The sequence below is a fragment of the Balaenoptera acutorostrata genome, chromosome 10 (genome assembly GCF_949987535.1).
Source record: "Balaenoptera acutorostrata chromosome 10, mBalAcu1.1, whole genome shotgun sequence".
NCBI lineage: Eukaryota > Metazoa > Chordata > Mammalia > Artiodactyla > Balaenopteridae > Balaenoptera > Balaenoptera acutorostrata.
In genome coordinates, this window is record NC_080073.1 from 43020184 (window position 1) to 43044027 (window position 23844).

Genomic DNA, 23844 nt, shown 5'->3' on the forward strand with positions numbered 1-23844 from the left:
ATGTATTTGTTAAATCTCTGTATATACATAAAGCAGTTTCAGAATTACTACGCCATACTCCTGTGAAAAACAAATTTACTAATAGAGTATTTGTGTAGTTCTTTTTGTCTTTAGCCTTACAGCACCCACTCAAAATATTGTTTCCAGTTGTCTTTCCCCATCCTTCCTGTGCCTCTGTTACTCATCTGTACCCCTGTCAGTTCGTTTGTAACTGCTGGGGTTCCATTTTGGGTCCCCCACATCCTGGCTACTTTTAATTACTATCACCAGGGCTCTAAGAGTCAAAGCTATCAGAAAAGGTGTGATCAGAGAAATGTCACTCACCCCTCATCCCTATTTTCATCCCCCCCGCCCCGCCTTCCTACCCCCTCCCACCAGCTCCAGGCAGGTAACCAATCTCTTTAGTTCCCAGTCCATCTTTCATGTACTTCCTTTGCACAAATGAACAGATAAGAGTATTTTTAATATCCCTTATTTTCTTATATAAAATATGGCATACTACAGATATTCTTTTACACGTAGCTTCTTTTTTTAAACAATTAACAATACATATGCAGGAAATCACTCCACATCAGCTCATAGAGATTGTCCTCATTCTCTGTAAACATTTTTTGAAAGCTCTTTCTTTCAGCAAAAAAATCATTAGCCTCATCAGATTCTCAAAGGGATTAATGCTCCTCAAAATGTTAAAAACAAAAACCAAACAAACAAACCACCACTGTTCTGAAGTATGTATCTGTCAGAAATTTATCTTTAAACTGCTTGGCTCACTGCATATCTGATTGACTTTTTTATTTTGAGAAATTAAAATACAGAAAAGGAAAACACTGAATACTCTCGCCACACAGTACCAACTACTACCATCTGTCGTGTTTGTTTCAACTCTTTCACTCTTTAAACTCCAGTTAAAGGAGAGAAAATAAACATCCTAAATCAGGTTGAAGTCCTTTTGCAGCCAGTCGACTCCCAGCCATCCCCTCCCTGGAGGCAATCCCTATCTGAAGCCTGGGGAGACATGTTCTCGAAAAGCAACAGAATTTCAAGTCTAGGAGAATGAGTCTCCTGAACTCTACAGAGTGAGTTCTCTTCCCTGGAGGATCCCAAAACTATGTAACTGTGTCTCTTCACAAGCCCACCCACGCCTACCCACATGAAAGCATCCTAGGTCAATCTCGGCTTGCCCTGTCCCCCAGGTGTGCCCTGCTAGGAAGTGAACACCTGGCCCAGAAATAGCATTTACGATGAGTCCTTGGTGGATTGTAGGCATGGCACAAGTGTGAGCAATCACTAGGAGCATCAGTCATGGCCTCCAGGCCTGGTCCTGCCATTAACTAGCTGCTTGACCTAGGACTAACCCTAACCCTAACCCTTCCCCTCTAGACTAATTTCCTCATTTGTAGATGTAGAGATTGAATTAGACGGCCTCAAAGGTGCTTCTCTAATTCTGTGGATCTATGAATTAAAAGAGCCACAACTATTTGCAAGAACTAATAGTAGCTATCATTGAATGTGCATTTACTATCTACCAGATAATGTGCTAGGAACACTATACAGTTAACATGTTGAATCCTCGCAATAACCCTATAATGTAAGAGAGCAAATTTTCATTCCATTTTACAAATGGGGATCAGGTTGAAAGATGCTAAATGGCTGGCCCAACGTCACAGCCAGTAAATAGCACTTGAATTCCAAGCCAGAGCTCTTAACCCCAATTCCACACAGTCTCCTGCATTCTAAAGAGTCTCTTCACTGTGCAAAGGAGGCAGCACAGGCCTCCCTCAAAGGACGAACTGGCTGGCTATACCAGTTTGTCCTAATGATGGTGATGACGACTGTGAAAGCAGGGAGGCCGCAAGGCTACAGGGCTTCCCACTCTTGCTTTAAATTACCACTCACTCTAGTCACAACCCTTTGGTGTGACAACCCACTGTTCCAAAATGCGGCTGGAGGGGTGTCAGAAAACGGGGCCTCACTAGAGCTTGCCTTTCCAGCCTTTAAATCAGTCTCTGCCCCCCTGGGGAAGGCTCAGTCAGGAAGGCTCGGGTGACAAGTAAGAGATAAACAAAAAAGCTACAAATTTCCCTTTCCAGGGATGCATAAAGTATAATCTTTTTCATAGAAAAAAGCACACAACAGGAGAAAAACAAAGTCCCTGAATCACTGCACACAGGACTTTTGAAAAATCCACTTTTCCTCATAAAAGGCTTAGGAAATCGCCAAACCTGCTTGGCCTGGCTCAGAGCCTGACGCCCTACCACAATTTTTATTCATCTGTAGTACCCAGGAGCTAAGGAATCAATCCATGTGAACACTTAAACATGGGCTACCCTGAAGTGAAAGCTCCATTTAAAAAATCAATAGAGACGTCCACAGGTGACGGACCACACCAGGGAGTGGAACCCTGTTCTCAGCAGAGGGGACTGAGCACCTTTCTAGGTAAAGGCCTTCTGGATGCTAGGATGGCTCCTCGTGACTTTCAAGTTGTTACCTGTGTGATCACAACAACCCTGCTGGTTGGGTGTGGCACAGAGTCACCGCCAACCTATATCTAAAACTCCACTGTTCCACGCCAGCTTTTTGACCTTGAGCAAGTTAGTTCCTCAACAGCTCTGAGTCTGTCTCTTTGTCTGGAAAGCGGGAATAACCCCGACCCTACAGAGTTATAGGAGAATCCTCAGCACAGTGCAGCACACAGGAGTCCCTGCAAGAACTGGAGACATGTTGAGAGAATGCAAGAACCAACCCAAAGGCTCAGCAGTTCCTTCTTCTGCTTCTGGCAGCACATATTAACTCACTGAATCCTCAAAAACAACCTGGAGAGAGGTTACAAACGAGGACATTGAGGCGCCAAGTTTAACCTCCTGTTTGTGACAGAGTGGCAGGACAGATGACCCAACCCAGAGTTGCTGTTCCTCACACCCAGGTAACCCAGTCCTACTTCCTAATGGGAGTTGTCAGTTGGCTCTCCTAATCCAACACACTTGGGAGGATTTAGACTCAAAGTAGTCCTCTGAGGCGATGTTAACCACCTCCCACCCCGACTACCTTGCTTTGACTTGTCCAAGAGCGCAGAGCTTGCTGGAGAAGAACTGAGACCAGACGGCCTCCCCTACTAGAAAGCCACCCTACTTTGGGAATGGCCAGCTTTGCAGGCCCAGGCCCCAGACACAGCAGGCAAAACGAGATGTTGTCCTCGTTCCACTTTCCAAGCCTGTTGGGTGGGCCTGCATTCCTTTAGGATGGGATCCCACTCACCTTGCAAAGGGCCCGACTCAAAGGCATACAATCCAGAGAGTGGCCAGCTCTTTGGGGCATGAAACTGATTCTCTCCTTGCAATCTGATCTCTGATCTGGGAAATACTTGGGAGGGAAAGGGAGTTAAAGAGGAGCTGACAGGTCATGGTGTGGAGGGAGGCTGGAGAGGCCTCACAGAAGTAAAGGTGGGGGGATGGCACGTACCAAGGTGGAGGGCAGCTGGACAGCAAGTGGCTGCGGAGAAGTGAGACACTTCAGCAGAGAGAAGTAGGGCTGTCACCAGAGACATAAAGACAGGCAGAATCACACAGTCTACGTGATCCATGCTGAAGCCCTGAAAAGGCAGTGCCCCAGAGCTGCCTAGGGACTTTCTAGGCCTGGCCACAAATCCCCCTTGTCTTGAGACAATTTAACAATCTCTAGCCCTCCAAATCAAAAGAGCTTAAATCTCAACAGCCACAGGCTGAACCCCACATGGGGTCACTATGAAGGTCGCGGATATAGCATGGATGGTTCCGGACAAAGCCACACTTCTGATGGAAAAATCTTGACAGGGAGCCAACTTCTCTTCAGGGTTGACCACATGCCAAGTGGTCCATATTCTCTTTTCTCATCATTCCTCACAATCCCTTTCTGCTCCCAGATGGATAAGTTCTCATTTTACACAGGGGTAGCTAGCTCAGCTACTCAGGTAAGAATCACTCTTACTGTGAATGGTGGAGCCGGGAAAGGATCCCTGCTCAGTCTGACCCCAAGTTCTCATTCAAACAGACGCAGGGGGCCATGTGACTTTGTTAGGGGAACCACTGACGGAAACCGCCCACCCTGGCCAGAGCTTATAGTAACCATTTGCATGAGTTATCTTACAACAGGAGTTCCTGGTAAGGAACACGGAACTAACAAGCTATCACCAACCGGAAGAATTCAGGAAGGGTCAAAAGGAGAGAGGACACCAGTCAATATGTCCTACCAACCTCCCAGAATCCTTCTCGCTGGAATCCATCTTGGCTGAGTGATGCACGCGCCACCATGAAGGACCCTGAGTCAGAATGATTGGCCAGAGACAACCCAGAAACTAACCCCATCACCATAAAACCTGAGAATGCGAGCCACATGGCAGAGCAGTTCTCCTGGGTTCCCTTACCCTGCTGCTCTCTGCCTGGGTGCCCCTTCCCAATAAAGTCTCTTGCTTTGTCAGCACGTGTGTCCCCTCGGACAATTCATTTCCAAGTGTTAGACAAGAGCCCACTCTCGGGCCCTGGAAGGGGTCCGCCCTCCTGCAACAACCTCAGGCAGGGGGGCAAAGATTTCTGCAGCAGACTCCAGGCTGGACCAGGCCAGAGGCTTGCCCATAGCCCAACGTCTGGTGACTGCATCAAAATCTCCCAACATTTATGAAAATACCCATTCCCAGGCCCCAGCCCCAGAGATTCTGATTCAGAAGGTCCAGGTAAAGCCCGCGAAGCTGTATTTTGTGAGTAAAAGGCGCTTCAAGGTTTCAGAATCACTGGGCTAAGACGGAGGTTAGCAATGTCTTTTCATGGAGGAAGAAAGCACATATTTAGCTAGTTAAGCAAACCCCAAAAGAGGATTAAATGCTAATTCTGGAAACTCTGACATCTGCCCCAAATTCCTGAATATAAAAACCAGTTTGATACAAGTTAGTAAAACAAAAGTTGTACAAAGAAATGCAAAATTTCTAAAGAAATTCTAAAGAAACTTAGAACCAACGTGGGAAAAAATACTACCTAAAAAGATAACAATACAGCAATATATGTCAATATACTATTTAAGGTCTAGGAAAATGGTGGGGTTCAGAACTTGCCCTCCCCTTCTTATTTCCCCAACATGCTTTCAGAGGACAGAAGAAAGATTAAGTAGAAGTGGGGAGTCTCTCTGGCCTTTGCCTTTGAATCCCTATTTTAAAAAAGGGAAAGTGGCATGCAAGTCGAGTTGGGCTTTGCAATCAGAAAGATCTGGATTTATATCCCAGGTCCACTGTAAGCAGAGAGGGTAGGGGGCCCTGGAAAAAGAGAACCAGGCATGGCTTTCTGGACATAAGAGAAGCCAGTTTAGGTCTAAGCATTTTTGTGATCTAAGCCTGACCATAATGCTTGCCCTTGAACAGGTCTCTGTAATCAATGATCTTGAGGGAAGTAAAGAATGCAGGAAAAAAGGAAAAGCAGTGAAGAAATAACAGTTGAGATAAAACAGAGCCCTAGTTTTTCCTCAAGGGATATACTTAACAATCTGATACAGATCTTTGACTTGTTCTACAAGAACTGAGGCCCCCACCCAGCTAGAGGATGGTAACTACAGGATAACACCCCAAGCTGGTCTCAACCTGAGGAAGGATGATGTTGACCTTTTTTGACCTTCGGAGACTCCAATCAACTAAAGCTTGGAGTCTGTTAACCTTTGCCCCAATTCTATGCTAAATTCTCCTCTGCTCAAGCCCCTACATGAATATGCATGTGCCCTTAGCTTATTCTCCAATTTTGCTAATTGGATAGACACTGCTTTGGAAAAGATCCTCAGTGTCCCCTCACTTGCTGCAATTAATAAATCCTTCCTTCTCCCAATCTTTGGCTTGGTTGTGTCTTTTGGCTCGGCACTCAACAAGAGGCAAACCCTGTTTTCGGGTAACACCACCACACACTTACTTTGTGACCTCAGACAAGTGATTTAACCTCTCTGAGCATAGTTCCTTATATGTAAAGTAGAAATAATACTTACCTTCAGGACTGTTACAAAGATTCAATGGGATAAAAATTATGATAGAATATGTACCTAACAAAAGTGGGACAGCTCAGCCTTCAAAGGCTCAGAGGGTCTTTAACAGAATCAGGGACTGCCCACCGCTTCCTACCCAGGTGTGGAACCTTGTAGACCCAGAAAGAAGCAAGTACGCATACAATCCTAAATGGATTCTCGCCGCCCGGTCCCAAATACGCCCGCATTGCCGGCTTCGAGCTGCACACGCCGGCCGCAGAGCGGTTTAATCACAAGGTAAACCCAGTCAGCCGCAGTCCTAGGGGAACCCGGCGGCCGGCGCCGGTACCGCTGCTGCCGCTACCTGAACGCCATGCACAATGTACACCTTCTCCGCCTCACTCAGCGCCACAAACGCCATGCTGCCGAGCCTCCCCGCCGCCAGATGTCATCTGCCAGCGTCTCCCCCGCGGACCACGCCCCCTCCGCGCCCATGCGTCATCAGCCTGCGCGGCGGCCGCTCCAGCAGCCGCCGCCGCCACCACCGCCACCACCGCCGGGAGCTCGATGGGCTTCTCTTGCGCGCCGCCCTGTGTCTGGCCGAGTCCAGGGAGCCGCGGCGCCTCGTGCCGGGGAGCCATCGCTGCAGCCCGAGGCCGGATCGCGGGTCGGGGGCTGCAGGGGGAGCGACGGCGGCGGCGGCAGCCGAGCCCCACCGGGGGCCTGGGACTGGGGAACTGCCTCCGGCTTCACGGTCAGTTGGGTGAGGAACCTGGGATTGGGTGAAAAAGCTGGGGTGAGACGAGAGGCACGGGCCGGGGCCGGAGCTGGAGGACTCGTAGTAGGAGAGACGTGCGGCGCAGTTTGCTCAGAGCTGAAGTTGAAGTAGCAGGTCGTGTGTGTAAGAGAGAGAGAGACAGACAGACAGACGGACTCCGAGTGAGGGGAGGCGGACGTCGTGATTGGCCTGAGAGGCTGTCTCCTTGCTCTCCTTCCTGCCCCCTGTCTTGCATTTCTCTGGTCCCTAGAATGGTGGAAAAGAAAGAGGCGATAAAGACCTCTTTAGGTCGTTCTCGGTGGGAAGGGTCTGGGCCAGGAGTGAATGCCCACTAGTCCCGAGGCGTCTTCACCCCAGGGATTCCCCCACCCCCACCCCCGCTCTCTCTCTGGGGCTGGCTGACCGAACGCTGACCCGGAACCTTTGCAGGATCCCCTTGCCCCGGGTGGCTGCCGGAGCATTGTCCCAAAGAGAGTAGGGGGGGGGAGAGTCTTGGTCGGCGCTGGCTGGGGGGCGCAGTGCCCAGGCGTCCCCAGCGCTTCCCAGCAGTGACTGGTGATCGCTGGGAGCCGTGGACGAAAAAAATGCCAGCCCCGCTCGTGGCCAAGTAAGAATATGGGCCTTGAATATTCAGAAAGGATACCTGCAAGGTGAATGTGGGGTCACTGAAGGAGCCCATTAAGGCGGGGCTGACATGGCATGAAACAAATTTTAAAGGGGCCACGTGGATAAATGGGGGAAAGTTAACCCAAAACGACAGAAACAAAGAGGGGTTCTGATGACTTTTCCGAATGCCCCATTTTTGGGGAACCTCCCTGTACTCAAAAGTGAAAGTAACCCTTGACAGCTTGATCATCCAAAGAACATTTGGTTTTTCTCAGATAGTAGCTCAAATACAGTTTCACACATAACTCTTGGGAGCTTAGCATAGATGGACTTTGTACTAGCTGTGGAACACTAAGACAAGTGGAGCACAACTTCTGCCCAGAGAAGCTCCCCAGGCAGAGGGGAAGGACCCAGGGCCAGCATAACCACAGAACATGGTGGTTAAGAGCTATGACAGTGGCACCAGTGAACCCAGTGGGATAGGGAGGTCAGTCCGAGGAGGGTATGGAGAGGAAGTACCGCCCACATTCTTAAGCACTAAACTGCTGAGCCCCAAAATAGATGATCACTTCTTAGTAGACTGGACATTAGTTGTTGCTGATGTCTCTACATAATTCTCTGCAGGTGAACCTACAGGGAAGACATCCTGCAGTGTTGAACTTTGCCCTCCAGGGAAACTAGGAGAGGTGAAACTGGAAGTGTTTCCTCCCTAACGAAAGCACAGGTGCCCCACCTGTTGTGGCACATAGATGCCTTTGTGTGTGGTTGGACGCCTGGATTCTAGAGAGGACCTCCGTGGTGAGATAACAAGGGACTGCTGATGTTAGAAATGGTATCTTGTGCTAGAGATTGCTCAGAAAGGAGAGACCCTGGATGTGGAATTTTAGTAGCTAGGATATCTAAGAAGATTGAGGGTTTAAAAAGTGGCAGTGAATAGATCAGAAGAGACACCGAAAGAAAATTCTGAGTTTGGATACCATGGAATCACCTTTATATAAAGATTCATCTTTCAATGAATCTTTTAAAATATAGAACATACATTTGAAGTGTTCCCCTAATAATTGACTAAGATTCTTTGCTGGAGAAGGGTTGGCAGAATTTGCTAAATAACATTATGAACAATATCTGACATGTTAGACTAAGTAGATATAAGAGGTGTAAATAGTAGAATGTTCATTTAAAATTCTCTACTAAAACAATGACACCTTTACTAATTGTTTTGCTTGAATGCAGCCAGAACATTTTTATCACATTTGTTGTGATAATGTGTTAGACATTTCAAACACCTATAAATCCAGAGTTCTATTTGGTTTACTGAAGCAATTCAAAGATTGTATGTTTGCCAGAAAATCAAAATACCAAGGATGGCATATTATTCTGTTAACCTGCTTGTTTTCCCATCACTGTCAGATTCTTTTGGAGGCATACTGATTTATAGGTCTGTCTGTTAAATCTCTGTATTGTTATTAATTTTATCTAACAGTAACTTAAGCATAATAGTGCTTATTATGTGCCAAGCACTGTTCTAAAGCACTTTACAAAGACTAACTGATTCAGTCCTATTAACAATAGCCCTGTGAGGCAGGTACTATTATCCTGTTTTACAGATTGGAAAACTGAGGTGCAGAAAGGCTGTCTTGACCAAGGTCTCAGGTCACACAACTAGTAAGTGGTAGAGCCAGGATTTGAGACCAGAAAACCTAGCTCCCAAACCTGCATTCCTAACCATCCCCTTTATGTAGCTGTCCCCTTTCATTTCATTCACCAGAGTATTTGAAGGAGGCCTGTGTTTGTTATGGAACTGGTAATGCCTTATAAGTTATAGTTAGTTTTAATTCCAAAAGCAAGGAATCTGTTCCTTTTTCTAGAGGAACATTGAACGTGGTGCTGATGGGAAGCTCATGTCTCTGTTTCAGCCAACTCTTTTAGGTAAGGGGAAAGGTTACATATAGACCAAGTAGAGCTTAACTCAAAGTACCTGAGATCCCTCAACGTCAGAGAAGGCCAATGGATCAGGTACAGAGGGTTGAGATAGGCATGGAGACCCAGATTCCAACCATGTGCTTATTCCCAGAATAGACATCTAGAAGCTGTTCAAACAATCAGGAAGTATTTGTTTGCATGCCTGTGTGGCCCTAGTGTTCTTGTGGGCCTGAAGAGATAAGAAACTGAAAACACACACCTGCCTAAAAGGAGTTTAAGATTTCTTATAACTGCGGAGCCCAGGTTCTTGAACTAGTACATGAACAAGACAAAATAAAGTGCTCAGTTGAGATACATGGTAGTTAGATGAGAGGCTGGCCTATAATAAGGTGCTAATTGTGCAGGCCAGGCATCAAGAGCAACAGGTAAAGAGCTGCTGCTAGCCACTGGTGGATAACAGTAACATTACACAGATGGAGTAAATCTGTCCCACCTAGCCTTGGTTAATTAAAGCAATAAAAGTCAGTTATAGGAGAGCTTGGGGCAGTGCTGAGTCCGTGGTGCTGAAGTTGCAGAGAGTTCTTAAAAGAGACCTCTTAAAAGCCCAGCAAGGGAACATTTTATTCCCAGTCTTAAACAGAGGTAGCCAAGTTTTAGGCCTTTTCCTTTGCATTCTCACAATTAGCCCAGCACCCCAGAAAAGCAAAAGCGAGCTATTGTTTTCCCTATAGATCCGTTTCCTTTAAACACTTTGCATTTGTCCTGCCTGTGCCTTGTCTTAAAGAATACTCGGTATAAATAACCTGTCATAGTCAGGCCAGCAGGTCTGTCTGTCTTGTCATTCTAGAAATCATAACTTGTGGTTCCAGTGATAGAAAAATTGATGGGAATACATAGGTAAAGCTTATTCTCATTTAGAGGAAGGGTCTTCACGTGTGTTTCATTCTGAGCGAATGGCAGGGTGCTTCCTATGTCTTTCATTAGGGCATGTGTGAGAAAAGGGTGTCACATGTCCTGACTAGCAAATCTGGAAGTATTTAAACACGTACACACCCCGATAGCCATGGAAAGTAACAGAAGCTGAAGCAGCAGTGAAGGTGTGATGTCTGGCTATAGACCTTTTGGGGGAAATAAGGAGGCTAATGCCATGCTGCCTCGAATTTCTTCCTGTTTTCTGCATTTTTAAATCATTTGCCTTCCTCTTCAAAAGCAGATTTCCAGAGACAAATGACCAGGTTATTGCTGACTTTTGACTGTGCAGGTAAGAAGACTACCTTGCATGTCCCACCTAATTCGGTCATTCATCCAGGCAATGCGAGGAAACACCAGGAAAACTTCCTCTTTTCATAGTTCCTTCCAAACTGTAACATTCCTGGTATGTAGAGACTTGTTGATTGAACTCTTTGGATTTTCTGGTCTACCTGAGACATGAATATCTCCTGTTCAGGGTCAGTGGGGATGGAATATCTTGGGGTAGGATTGATTTTTCACCTTAGGACAATGGCCCTAGTGGGACAAGTACAGTTCTGGCCGCAGTTCTGTTGCAATAAGTTTTGACTTTGCTTTGTACAAAGTGTGCGTTTCTAACCCAAGAAGGAGTAGCAGAGACTCTAGAAAGGCAGGTTGGCTAGGAAGATAATGATCTATGGTGGAAAGACTATTGGCATCTATTCTAGTGATTAGACTTTGCCACTCACTTGCTTTGTGACTTTGAGTAAGTCAACCTCTCTAAACCTCATTTTACACGAAAATGCCTATCTTACCAGGTTATAGAAGTCACAGTAGGTCTCGGATATACAGACATTTAAACATTGAAAAATGGTCATGTTTAACTTTGGACTTTAAGACTTCTCTCTTTTACCACTTTGTAATATTTGATGTATTTTGATAGTGCTTTCCCCTCTCTGCAAAACATTAAATGAAAGAACAAAGGAAGTGGTAATTACATGCCATACTTCATTGAAAAAATTGAACATGCTCAGGAAAATTGCTAACAGACAACTGTTTCTTTTTGAATATTAACAAAGAATGGGGAAAGAAAGTTAAAGGATACTTTTGATAATAAAAAAAATCCCAGAAATTAACAAAGTTGTTGAATTTGTTTCTGAGAACAGAGGAATCAGAATCTCAGCCCTGCAGAGGACTTTAGCAATCAGCTCAATCTTCCCTCTTGTCTTATGGGTGAGGAAACTGAGGCCCATGGAGGGTAACTGTCTTGCCCCAAATCATGAGGTTAGTGAGCAGCAGGGTGGGGAGTAGAATTCTGGCCTCTTGACTCCAAGCCCAGTCTTCGTTCTGCTTAGCACTAGTCTCCCATCTATCTCCAAAGGCCTCTAACAGATGCCTCGCCTGGCAGGCAGGGGCTGTGGACTTGTAGGGCCTTGTTTCCTTGGGCCCAGGTTCCTCCCAAGGCTCTGCTCTTGCATTGCCACTTACAGGGCCTGAGCTGAGTGGGATCAGCAGGGACCTGAAAGCAAAATGGCTCCCCTCCTTGAAGCCCGGTACAGTTGTAGTAACTGGTTCTCTCTTCTCCTTCCCTAACTCCTCTTTCAGATCCCTCTAAGCACTTTTGCTTTTAGTCCCTAGGAAAGCCGCGCTCTTGCCTGGGCGATGTCACAGTGGCTGCGTATCTGCACATGGCACAGTGTGGGGCCAGGTGCCATTTTCAGCCTTTGCTGCTTGGTCTCTGCCTAGCATGGGTGGGCTTTCCCTCAGAAAAAGCAGCGTGCTGGAACTTGGCCCTACAGGAAGTGTTCCCCAGCAGAAGCAGATTTTAGGGATTCAATCTTAGGGTGACTCTTCTGGCTGAAGCTTCACAGCCCTCCTGCTTCCTAAGTTAAGGCAGGATCAGTCTTCTGAATGGTGGCTGGTGTTCAGCCAGGGCCCCACCTTAGAGCACAAAATGCTTAAGCTCAGGTCTGTGGTCTATGAACAGCACTGCATGTGGCCCACCCGAGAGTGCCATCTCTGGGTGACCATGTGTGGGCAAGAGATGCAAACAGTAAGTAAGCCAAGGTCACTGGTAGAAACATCAGCACCCCTCCTCCTTTTGTTTCTAGTTAATGGGCAAAGTTAATGATGGTAGTGAGTAGTTAAAGGTAGGCTCTGGAATGAGAGCGGGCTTGGGAGTGTATCCTGTCTCCACTGCTTCCTAGCAGTATGAACATAAGGTAGGCTCTTGAATGAGAGCGGGCTTGGGAGTGTATCCTGTCTCCACTGCTTCCTAGCAGTATGAACATAGGGTAATCTTTCCATGCCTCAGTTTCCTCACCTCTAAAAGGGGGCGGGAAAGTGAGGACTTATCCTACAAGGTCCAGTAGATATGAGGGTAGAGCAGGATGAGAGGTGCGTCTAGCGTACAGCCCAGTATAGTAGACCTTCAGTAAGAGTCAGGGCCCCACTCCACGTTGGGCGTGCCCTGCACTGTGGCAGCTGCCAAGCAAAAAGCCCATCTTGGAACCTACCCTGGCAGAGGCCAGGGGCAGTTCAGTGTCAGGTGAGATCATGCACCTGATTACAAAGGGTTCCATGTACTATGAGTCTAACACTTGTTGACAAATATTAATTGGGTAGCTAAATCAGTGATATGTTGTTGCCTTTTTAAAGAGTTTCCTGCTGGGTTGCAGACTTCCTGGAAGGAGGAGTTAATGTAGGGAGATGGCCGCATAAGCAACAAGAGGATACCATCCATTAGACCTAGGTAGGAAGTTAGCTACCTCTCTAACCATTTTATGGAAATCAGCTGACTCCTTGAGTTTCATTTCTTTACGCATCTGTAGAAGAGGCTGGACCAGAGTTTGGAAGAGGTCAGCTAGTCCCTATGGTCTCTTCCCGAAAGGCGGTGTTTTTGAGGGCCCAAGTGTGTGGGGTGGCCTGATGGGTGCTGTGCTCCATTGAAGAGGAAGCCGCCAGCAGCAAAATGGCTCATAGAAGAAAGAATGTTCCTTCTTTTTTTTTTTTTTTTTTTTCCAAAGAATGAGTATTATAGGCTCCCAGGAGTGGAAGGAAAATCTGCTTAGAGTCCTTTTCTAAGGTTTTTAAAAAAAGAGTCACAAGGTTAGAGAACTAGGCCTCCCCACTTGAGAGATGAAGACATTAAAGCTAAGTTGAAGTGACCTCTCCTTAGGTCCATGAATTGTGTGCGAGGGAGCAGGAAGCAGAACTCATGTTTCCTGCTTGGTCATTCCTCCTGTCCCCCTCTTGCAAAAAAAAAGAAAGAAAGAGAAAGCAGCCATGTGCGGTGCTCAAAATGTGGTCTGTGGCGGCAAACAGAGCTGGTTTTGGATCCTGGCTTTATCTGATCTAGGGAATATTATTAAGAACCTCTACACCTCACTTTTTCCGTCATTACAATGAATAATAAAAGCTACTGTGCTAAGTTGTTGTGAGAATTTAGAGGGGCTGCTTTGTGTACATCCTCAGTCTTAATGGGCATTCAGTTAATGATAGTGCCCATCTCCATTCCTATAGCAGCACTGCATGTTCTAGGCAAAATCTCAGCTGCACTTGGATTTCCTCATCTGTAAAGCAGAAGAGTTTGACTAAAATCTATTAGATGGTCTTTAAGGTTCCTTCCCACTCTAAAATTCTGACTCAGATAGTGATTGTTTTTACCAGTTAATCTTATGCGTGGTCTTGTTTTAATTTTTTTCTCATTGTTGCAACATATGATAAAGCACGCTCATAAAAAAGGATGAATGTGTTACCCAAATGAATGGTAGTTTCTACTGATCCCCAGTGTTTGTGACATATGTCATCCTATATGTGGGTGTGTATTTTTTTTACTAGATCTAGAAAGCTAGGAGGTGGTAAACTAGCCAGTTGTAGTACTGTAGTAGTCAGTTGTAGTAAATGGAGGAACTGTTAGCCTCCATGAGCTTCCAAATCCCCAAACTTTTTTCTGAAATGGAGACTTATTGTTAGGAGTCTGAGTTTGCACATGAGTGGGTTTTATAGGAAGGTGGCTTTTATAGGAAGAAGGCAAATTTCACTTACTGGCCACTTGCTGGTTCCCTCAGTGAATTTTAATGTATACAGGATTTGGTTTGGGCATGTGATATCTTCCTTCCTTCCTCCCTCCTTCCCTCCCTCCCTTCCTTCCTTCCTTTCTCGCTCTCTCTTTCCCTCCCTCCCTCCCTTCCTTTCTTTTTTCCTGTTTTTTGTTGAAGGTTAAGTATGACAGAGACAGCAGGCAGGCAGAGGGAGACAGACCCTCTTGTATAGAGAGACACAATGTAGACTCCTTGGTAAAGATCTTCTAGCACAGGCTAGCAGCTCTGCCTGTCTGGACACCTTCCTTGCCTGGCAAGGTGTGGTGCAGAGGGTAAGATAAGGCACCTTTCCTTTGGACCACACCCTTACCTTTTGGAAAGACTTGCGGGACTCATTCTGGTTTTTTTATGAAACATTTCAAACATAGTGATTCATGGTTCATTCTCTTTTTCTGAGAATCATCCAAAAATGGGTATGAAATTTACAATCCTTTTGGATCCTTACACAAATTAAGAGAATTGTAACTCAGATAAATTCATTTTTTGCTAGATCAGATTTATTTCCAAAGCTTCCAGGGAATGGACCATTTATTCATCTCTAAAGCTGTAGGGCTGGTTTGTGAATACTTGAAGTCCATCACCCTAAAACGTGAGGAGTTCTGAATCTATACAGTTCCAAGATCTGCTTGTATGTTGTGCATGCATGCATGTGTGGACGTGAGAATGTGAGTGGGTGTGCTGTTTTAGGAAAGTAATCTTCGCAAAGTCCTTTGAGATGCCTTTAAGGACTTGGTTTTAGATCTAGCTGAGCCACCCATGACTTTAGTGTAGTATCTTCTCTCAGGAAAGCAGCTGGCAATCTGAGAGGATCTGGGGTTCTTGGGACATTCGCTGGATTGAGAACAGTGGGATTCGGGGGTTCTAATACATCCAGTACTGAACTTTTATGTGATGGTCATGCCTTTGACCCTTGTTCATAAAGCATGGACTTTTGGTCAATTTTCTTAGGCCAGGTGATGGATTTATAAGGGTTTGCCCCTCACTCAACAAATAATGATTAACTACAGCCACTGTAGCTGGATTCTGCCCATCACTAATTGTCAACACTAGGCCAGGCCAGGAGGCTAGCCTGGCCAACAACCATCTATGGGCCATAGTGGAATGGGGCCTCTGAGCTTGGCCTTAGAATCACCGCTTTCAGTTGCCCAGCCATGGATAGGCAGCATGGGAACTGAGTCATGAGTGGTGTACTGCGAGGCCGATCCAGAACCCCCGTCGCTGGGGCTCACAGGACTCTAGATGGCACTTCACTAAATACATTTTTGTCTGCTTATTTGGATGAGTGGAAGGGCACGATTGTGGTCAGGCATAATGACGCACGTGTGTTATAGGTGGATCTGGAGGCAATTCTCTGGACCAGAAGCAGTGGCGTTTTTTGGAAGTTAGCACTAATTTCAGTCATTTCTTGGTTTTTGCTCCTGAAACTCTAAGAAGGAAGACTAGATGGTTTTCTTAGACTTCCAACACTCTACTCCCCACAGAGCTCAGGTTGTCATTCTGGACACCATGTCTGCCTTATCATCGGGATCACCTTCTCTAGGGAGCTCCAGAACACCTCTGATCCTGCGAATCTCTTTCTCCTGTAGTTTTACCAGATTGGGAGCTGGGAGAGGGAAGGGCAGGGCCTGACCAGGGCAGCACACACACATTATTGTCATCCCTGGGTGTGAGTGCCCTGCACAGTTCCTTGTGGTTAGTGGCTGTTTCACGCATGTCTTTTTGAGTTGAATTGAAGAGAGGGGGCTTGAGAAGGCAAACAGGGCAAGGGCATGGGATGAAGAAGGCAGGGAGGGAAACTGGAGGAGGCTGCCCCACTGTGGTATGAGCCGGCTGGCAAGAATGGTATTGAAGCTTCTGGGACCGACCAACCTCCCTGTGGACCTGCCCCAGAGGCTGAGCAGCCAGTTCTGCACACCTCCTCTCACGCAAGGACTCATGTCAGGAGTGGGTCCTTGGCAAAGAGCCTCAACCCCAAGGATTGGAATTTCCCTAATTGGAAAAGGAAAAGAGGTCAATATTTGCCTTTTCTATTGTTGTTACTAGGGACAGAGTGAAGGGAATGTGTATAGTTTGTTTCAAGGTGGGTTTTCCCCCATATTCCTCAGATTTTCAGTTGGCTAATGTAATGAAAGCTACTTCCGTTGCTTGTAGGGGAGCTGGGGGTTAAGAACATTTTTTAGAGCAGCGTGCCTTCCTTGGTTTTGATTGGACTGTTTGAAACTCTGAAGCGTGGATTGGAACATGCTGTTCGGTTCAGCCCTTAGTGTCTGGCTCTGCCAGACACCCTTGGCTGGGTTCTTTCCCAGATCACAGGCCCTCACTCGCCAGCGTGGGGCAGTGGGGAAACACAGCTCCTCTGTCCACCCTTTGGGCTCACGTGGTCTGAGTGTGGAACATCTGGGAACTTGAGTCAGAGTCACAGTCCTATCGGGGGCACCCTTCACCGTCTAAAATATGACCACAGCCATGAAAGTAATCAAACGAGGGCTCCAGGAGGTGGGCCGGGGGACACAAAGCTCATGGCATTTTACTCCTGTATTCATGTAATGAACACAGATAGTGCGTGGCTACTGCATGCCAGGCACTGGCTAATGAAAGACAGGGCTCCCAGCCCTCAAGGACTGTGTGGTAGGAGAACGTAGCTGGTGTTCCCTAAAGGCCAGTTACCTACAATGAGTACCTTTCTTTTACAAACAAATCTAACAAGATTTCGTTTTATTTGCTTTTCCAGTCCACAGCCAATTAGCAGTAGTAAATAGAGGGTATGTTGGGAAGATTGGTAGCTGTAAACACAGAAATGACAGCCAGGAACGGAGGAGGAAGACAAAGAACCACACAAAGGAGATGCCAGAATTACAATTCTAATAGTCTGCACAGGCCAGTTGGTGTGAGGCCGAGAGCCCAGTGGATCTCTGTACCCCCTGAGGACATCATTACCTAACACACTCCATTAATTGATGTTCCTGGTAATGACTCTAAATCATTCCGAAGAAAGGGATGGTTATTGTACTTAAGACAGGAAGAGCTATAATATCCCTTTTTTGTTGTTTTTTATTTTACTTTTTAATATTTCCAGTTTAACCATCCAAATTGTTAAAATGTGTTTCTGCTTAGGAACAAGCCACAGTTACCTGGGAAATTTGCTTATGTGGGAGGGCCTATTCCTCAGGAAAACCACACCTATGAAACACAGCTCAAGTTTAGTCAACTCATTGCCATATGTACAATCAAGAATGAGCAATTGTCAGAGGACAGATAGAATACAGTCAGCTACCCTGAAGATACACCATGAGCATAATGTGATCACTGGAAGTATATAAACAAGAACATTGCTCTAAAATTTATTTTCAGTGATTATCCATTTCTGAAAACCACACGGTTTATGATAATTGAAGAACAATGGAGTACACAGGTTGTGGTGAGATGACCCTCAGGCAGCAGATGACAGGAGGATACACTGCCACAGACGTAGGTTGGGGTGAGGTGAGTCGTCACTGACCATCTAGGTCACACTGAGCTGTTCTGCAGGGGAAGCAGGCAGACCTCGGAGATGTTGCAGGTTCAGTTCCAGACCACTGCAATAAAGTGAAAATTGCAATAAAGCAAGTCACATGATTTTTTTTTTTGCAATAAAGCAAATCACATGCATATAAAAGTTACGTTTCTACTGTAGTCTACTGGGTGTGCAATAGCATTATGTCTAAAAAACAATGAGCATACCTTATTTGTTTGTTTGCTTTTGTTTTTTGGCTGTGCCACATGGCTTTCGGGATCTTAGTTCCCTAACCAGGGATCGAACCCGAGCCCATGGCAGTGAAAGCGCCGAGTCCTAACACCGGACTGCCAGGGAATTCCCATATACCTTATTTTAAAAATACTTTAATGCTCAAAAATGCTAACCATCATCTGAGCCTTCAGCAAGTCATAATCTTTTTGCTGTTGGAGAGTCTTGCCTTGATGGCTGCAGACCAGTCAGGGTGGTGCTGAAGGCTGAGGTGGCAAAATAAGACAGCAGTGAAATTTGTGGCATTGATTGACTCTTCCTTTCAAGAACAGTTTCTCCGTAGTGTGCAATGCCATTTGATAGCATTTTACACGTAGTAGACCGTCTTTCAGAATTGGACTCAATCCTCTCAAATCCTGCCGCTGCTTTATCAACTAAGTTTATGTACTGTTCTAAGTCCTTTGTTGTCATTTCAACAATCTGCACAGCATCTTCACCAGGAGTAGATTTTATCTCAAGAAACCACTTTCTTTGCTCATTCATAATAAGCAACTCCTTATCCATTCAAGTTTTATCAGGAGATTGCAGCAGTTCAGTCACATTTTCAGGCTCTACTTCTAATTCTACTTCTCTTGCTGTTTCCACCACATCTGCAGTGACTTCCTCGAGGCACTGGAGTCTTGAACCCCTCAAAGTCATACATGATGGTTAGAATCACCTTCTTCCAAACTCCTGTTAATGTTGATATTTTGACCTCTCCCCACCAGTCACAAATATTCTTAATGGCATCTAGAATGGTGCATCCTTTCCAGAAGGTTTTCAATTGACTTTGCCCAGATCCATCAGAGAAATCACTGCTTATGGCAGCTATAGTCTTATGAAATGTATTTCTTAAATAAGACTTGAAAGTCAGAATGCCTTTTTGATCTGTGGGCTGTAGAATGACTGTTGGGTTGGCAGACATGAAAAAAACATTAATCTAGTTGTACATCTCCATCAGAGCTCTTGGGTGACCAGGTGCATTGTCAATGAGCAGTACTATCTTGAAAGGAATCTTTTTTTCCTGAGCAGTAGGTCTCAACAGTGGGCTTAAAATAGTAAACCATGTTATAAACAGATGTGCTGTCATCTAGACTTCATTTCCATTTATAGAGCACAGGCAAGAGTAGATTGAGCATGATTCTTAAGGACCTTAGGATTTTCAGAATGGTAAATGAGCACTGGCTTCAACTTCAAGTCACCAGCTGCATTAGAGAGTCCACTTGTCCTTTGAAGCTTTGAAGCCAGGTAGTGACTTCTCTCAAGCTACGAAAGTCCTAGATGGCATCTTCTTCCAACAGAAGGCTGTTTCGTCTACATTGGAAATTTGTTCTATAGTGTAGCCACATTTTATGAATTATCTTAGCTAGATCTTCTGGATAACTTGCTGGCGTAGCTTCCATGTCAGCACTTGCTGCTTCACCTTGCACTTTTATGTTATGGAGATCGCTTCCTTCCTTAAACTTCATGAACCAAACTCTGCTAATAAGCTCAGACTTTTCTTCTGCAACTTCCTCACTTCTCAAAGCCTTCATAGAATTGAAGAGAGTTAGGGCCATGCTCTGAGTTAGGCTTTGGCTTAAGGGAATATTATGGCTGGTTTGATCTTCTGTCCAGACCGCGAAAACTTTCTCCACGTCAGCAATAAAGCTGTTTCGCTTTCTTATCATTCGTGTGTTCACTGGAGTAGCACTTTTAATTTCCTTCAAGAACTTTTCCTTTGCATTCACAACTTGGCTAACTATTTGGTGCAAGAAGCCTAGCTTTTTGGACTGTCTCAGCTTTTGAAACGCCTTCCTCACTAAGCTTAATCAAATAGTAACATCAAAGGTTGCTGATCGCAGATCATATAACAATATAGTAACAATGAAAACGGTTGAAATATTGCGAGGATTACCAAAATGTGACAGAGACAAATGCTGTTGGAAAAATGGCACCAATAGACTTGCTCAACACAGGGTTGCCGCAGACCTTCAATTTGTAAAAAAGTAGTATCTGCGAAGCATAATAAAGTGAAGAGAAATAAAACGAGGTGTGCCTGTGTTTATTTGGTGGGTGACAACTACCTAGAACCAGAAAACTTCTGTAAAGAGCCAGAGGAAATACTTTAGGCTAATGGATCTTTCCATCACAACTATTCAACCCTGCAAAACAGACATAGAGAATATAATATGTGTAATCGAATAGTATGGCTGTGGTCCAATAAAACTATTGGTTTAGAACTTAAATAGCAATCGTGGGGACATAGCTGATATGCATACAAATCAGTGTGGCAGCAGGAAAAACCAGGAGAATGCTTGCATTTGGAGGTTGTCAAAATGTTGAGCTTCCATCAGCTTTTGAATCATAATGGGATTTCAGCTTTTCGTTTGTTTGGTTTTGGTTGTACAGAGTTTAGAATTTTAGAATTTGCTTGCCATAGGTCAGGTCCCAGATGTCCCCAGTTTTCAATCTCCTGCTGTCCTTCTCTTTGGTGCTTCAGAAGGTATCCCTGCATCTTTTAATGCCTCTAGGTTGTCCCTGGCAACACTAATTGCCACTATCTTGTGAAGAGCACAAGGTTGCTCTACTGGAAAATTCTGGTTGAATGTGATAGTCACTCTGAGTATTTGTTGAGTCAGTGTTCCTTTGGACAAGCACGCAGTACACATTTAACTGCCTTTCAGCCATTAATTCTCTGCCACCGTGGGAGGGGAGGCCTTGGCCTTATTCTTTCATTATTAGTCAGTGCAAGTTTTGATTCCAGAATGTCTGTCATTTGAGTAGTAGTTACTGATCTGCCCTCTCAGCTTTCTGGACACATCCTTACTTTTCATGACTCTACTGTAGTCACTTCAGATCCTCTTTCTTCGTTGGGGGTGAGGGCAGTGGAGGAAGGAGGAAAATTGGGCAAAGGGTAAGGATAACCAGGTACAGCCGTTGAAAGCTTGCCCTTTCCCTTCAGAGCTGCAGTCTTCAGAAAAACACACAGAGCCAGTGCTGCTTTTGAGTGATTCCCTCTGCTGTGAAGTGACTTGAGTTCTCAAAAGACTGAGATGTTGCTTGCCTGCATCATAGACTGTGCTCCGGGTGGTTTTCCCATGGCGCCTACATCTGGCAGAGAACTGGAGCCATCACGGTTTCTGAGAAACCTGGTTGGTGAAACGACAGGCCCCAGAGTTTAAGATAAAGAACTGGAGCAGGGGAATCTGGACTTGCCGTGTCTTGCAGCGTGTGCTGTGGACAGAGAGACTTCAGTTATCGAGTCTTAGTGATTTCATTGCTCTCTCCAGAGACTCAGCTGCAGCTGTGAGGAAGAAAGGACGCGTTGCTCAGCACTTGCTTCTGAAGTAACTGACGTCTTTTCCTAGAGAGAAGACGTGCACACCGCCTGTGATGTGCGCAGGGTCTTGGGGTTGACAGCATGAGTAAAAGGCACCTCCAACTCCCTCGACCCTCACACCAACTGTGAGGAGGGGGCTGGGGCTGGAATGTGGGTGTTTTCCTAGGTCAGAAGACCAGAACTCACAAAGCCCCACAAGCAGGTGGTGCGGAAACATCTCTGGGCTCATTGTCCAACATTCCTACGCTTTGCCCTATCACCACGAGTAGAGCAGAGCTCAGAGAGTCTCTCATTCCTGGAAAATAAACCATTTTGGCCATAGGGCTAAGAACCCTAGCTTGTTTCAAGAACATTCCCCATCCTAGTGAGTGTTTTGCCTTTATTATTGGCTAATGCCGTGCAGTAAGTTAGAAGGTCTTCATGGTTGCAGCTTAACCCTAGTCCTAGGTTACCACTACTTTTCTCCTACTCAATCCCAGCCAGCCTCAGCACGAGTCTCTGGGTTTGTCCACAGTGTAGAGGCAGCAGTGTTACTGATGAAGAGAGTTTTCCCAGAGGGCCTGGTGCTCCCCCTCCCACCCCTTTGTCTTTTCGGTCAAACTTTGAACACATCTGTTAGTCCGCCTCCCAGCCGGTGTGCTGTGTGTGCTGCTGCTGCTCCGGCTGACCTCAGGCGAGGCATTTGCCCTTTGAAGCCTCCCCTTCCTTTATCTGTCGTGTGAAGGCTTTGGGCAAGGTGGCCCTGTTTCACCAAGGCTAGCTTAGCTTTCAGAAGTAGGGACAAGAACTCACATTGGAAATGAACAGAAGGTTTAGGCAGCTTTTCTGCAAGAAGTTCACACATGGATACTCATGGCTCGCTTTGGAAAGGTAACTTTGTCAAGTCTCCTTGATGACAAGACCACACCAAATTTCTGGGTTCTTTTTTCTCTCTTCCAGATGCCAGTATGGACAGAATAGCTTATGATGCTTATCCCCGCCCACCACTTCCGAGACATTGAGCGGAAGCCAGAATACCTCCAGCCGGAGAAGTGCGTCCCACCTCCCCACCCCAGTCCTGTGGGAACCATGTGGTTTATCCGCGATGGCTGTGGCATCGCCTGTGCCGTTGTCACCTGGTTTCTGGTCCTCTATGCGGAGTTTGTGGTCCTCTTTGTCATGCTGATTCCATCCCGAGACTACGTGTACAGCATCATCAATGGAATTATGTTCAACCTGCTGGCCTTCTTGGCCCTGGCTTCCCACTGCCGGGCCATGTTGACGGACCCCGTGAGTATGTCTGGGCTTGTTTTGACCAGCCCACACTCTCCTCCTCTGGCCCTGGCATGGCCGCAGCCTGCATGTGCCCCCTGACCTTGGGAATGTGGAGAATAGGAGGGCCAGGGCTGGGGTGGGAAAGTGGACTCAGGCCCCACCGAGGGGACCCCATCTGTACCACAGCCTGTCTTGGTTGAATGATGCTTTCTGTACATAGGTGTCTGCATTAGTTGAGCCTACCATGGGAGGAGTTTGATCTAGAGGAGGCTTAGCCTCTAGTTAGAAAGGCACAGTGAGAAAACCACGAGGCTGGGGCCAGATGATCCGAGTGGAAAGCATGCTGGGGGTTGGATCAGGATGGGGCCTCCCAGTGAAGATAGGACTGGAGCGAGGTCAAGCTGAAATTAAAGCCCTATCCAGTTCCAGGAACCTGCACGACAGTGGCCTTTACCTTGTTTGGGTGAGGCTCATCTTTCCCTGAAAAGCTGGATAAGCCTGTTTCAGGCCCTAGCAAGTGCCTCTTGGTGAGTATCTGTGGGTAAAGCCATGGTTTTCTGCCCGATGACTTAGCTAAACATACCAAGCTGTGCAAGTGGCTGTTGAGTATTAAATTCTCCGTTCCTGCTCATTATCTTGTATGGGAAAAGTGAGAGAGAGCGTTATTTGATAAACACCTCCTATGGCTTAATTGTTTCAGTACGTGGGACGAGTGTGTTTAAATTAAGAAAGGGAGAGCACTGCAAGTGGCAATGCACTGGCCGCACAGATTTCGTTTCTGTGAGTCCCGGGGAAAGCACAGTAAAAATGCTGGGTCCTGAGCTAGTTCCCTTCTCGGAGGGCTCCATTTCCTGCTGGTTCAGGTGGTGGATTGTTAATCCGTCCCGAGGGAAAGCCGCTTTCCCGGCTCAATCACGAGTCAGTGACCGGCCCATATGGTGCCTCTTCTCATGCACGTGCCTGGAGAGATCGCACACACTGGCAGGCAGGGGCCTGTTGGCCCAGTGTTAGCACTGCTTGTAGGATTGTTGAACAGCTGTCACCTGAAGGAAATGAAGTACATGGTTATAAGTGCCCTGAAACACAGGGTAGAAACAGTTTTCCTCAGCAGCATCAATTTGATCATAATGGAAACAAATTAAGGGTTCATTCAGAAATTTTTATGATGCCCTTGCTATTG

The 23844-nt window shown here is 46.1% G+C and overlaps 2 protein-coding genes across 7 annotated transcripts in view; one reads left to right on the plus strand and one right to left on the minus strand.

The window, feature by feature from the left end:
- Positions 1 to 6451, minus strand: part of EXOSC7 (exosome component 7) — a 30661-nt gene extending 24210 nt beyond the window's left edge. The window contains exon 1 of the mRNA XM_007168886.2: positions 6332 to 6451. Coding sequence (XP_007168948.1) covers positions 6332 to 6388 — 57 coding nt within the window. The 5' untranslated portion in view covers positions 6389 to 6451. The remainder of the gene's footprint in view (positions 1 to 6331) is intronic.
- Positions 6452 to 6484: 33 nt separating this feature from the next.
- ZDHHC3 (zinc finger DHHC-type palmitoyltransferase 3) overlaps positions 6485 to 23844 on the plus strand; it is a 58904-nt gene continuing 41544 nt past the window's right edge. For 4 of the 6 annotated variants that reach the window (XM_007168887.3, XM_007168889.3, XM_007168890.3 and 1 more), the window contains exons 1-2: positions 6485 to 6721; positions 22350 to 22679. In XM_007168887.3, the coding sequence (XP_007168949.1) occupies positions 22374 to 22679 (306 nt within the window). In that variant the 5' untranslated portion in view covers positions 6485 to 6721; positions 22350 to 22373. Of the gene's footprint in view, positions 6731 to 8030; positions 8150 to 22349; positions 22680 to 23844 lie in introns of those variants that run through there. The other 2 variants (XM_007168888.3, XM_057554728.1) reach the window with 2 other exon arrangements.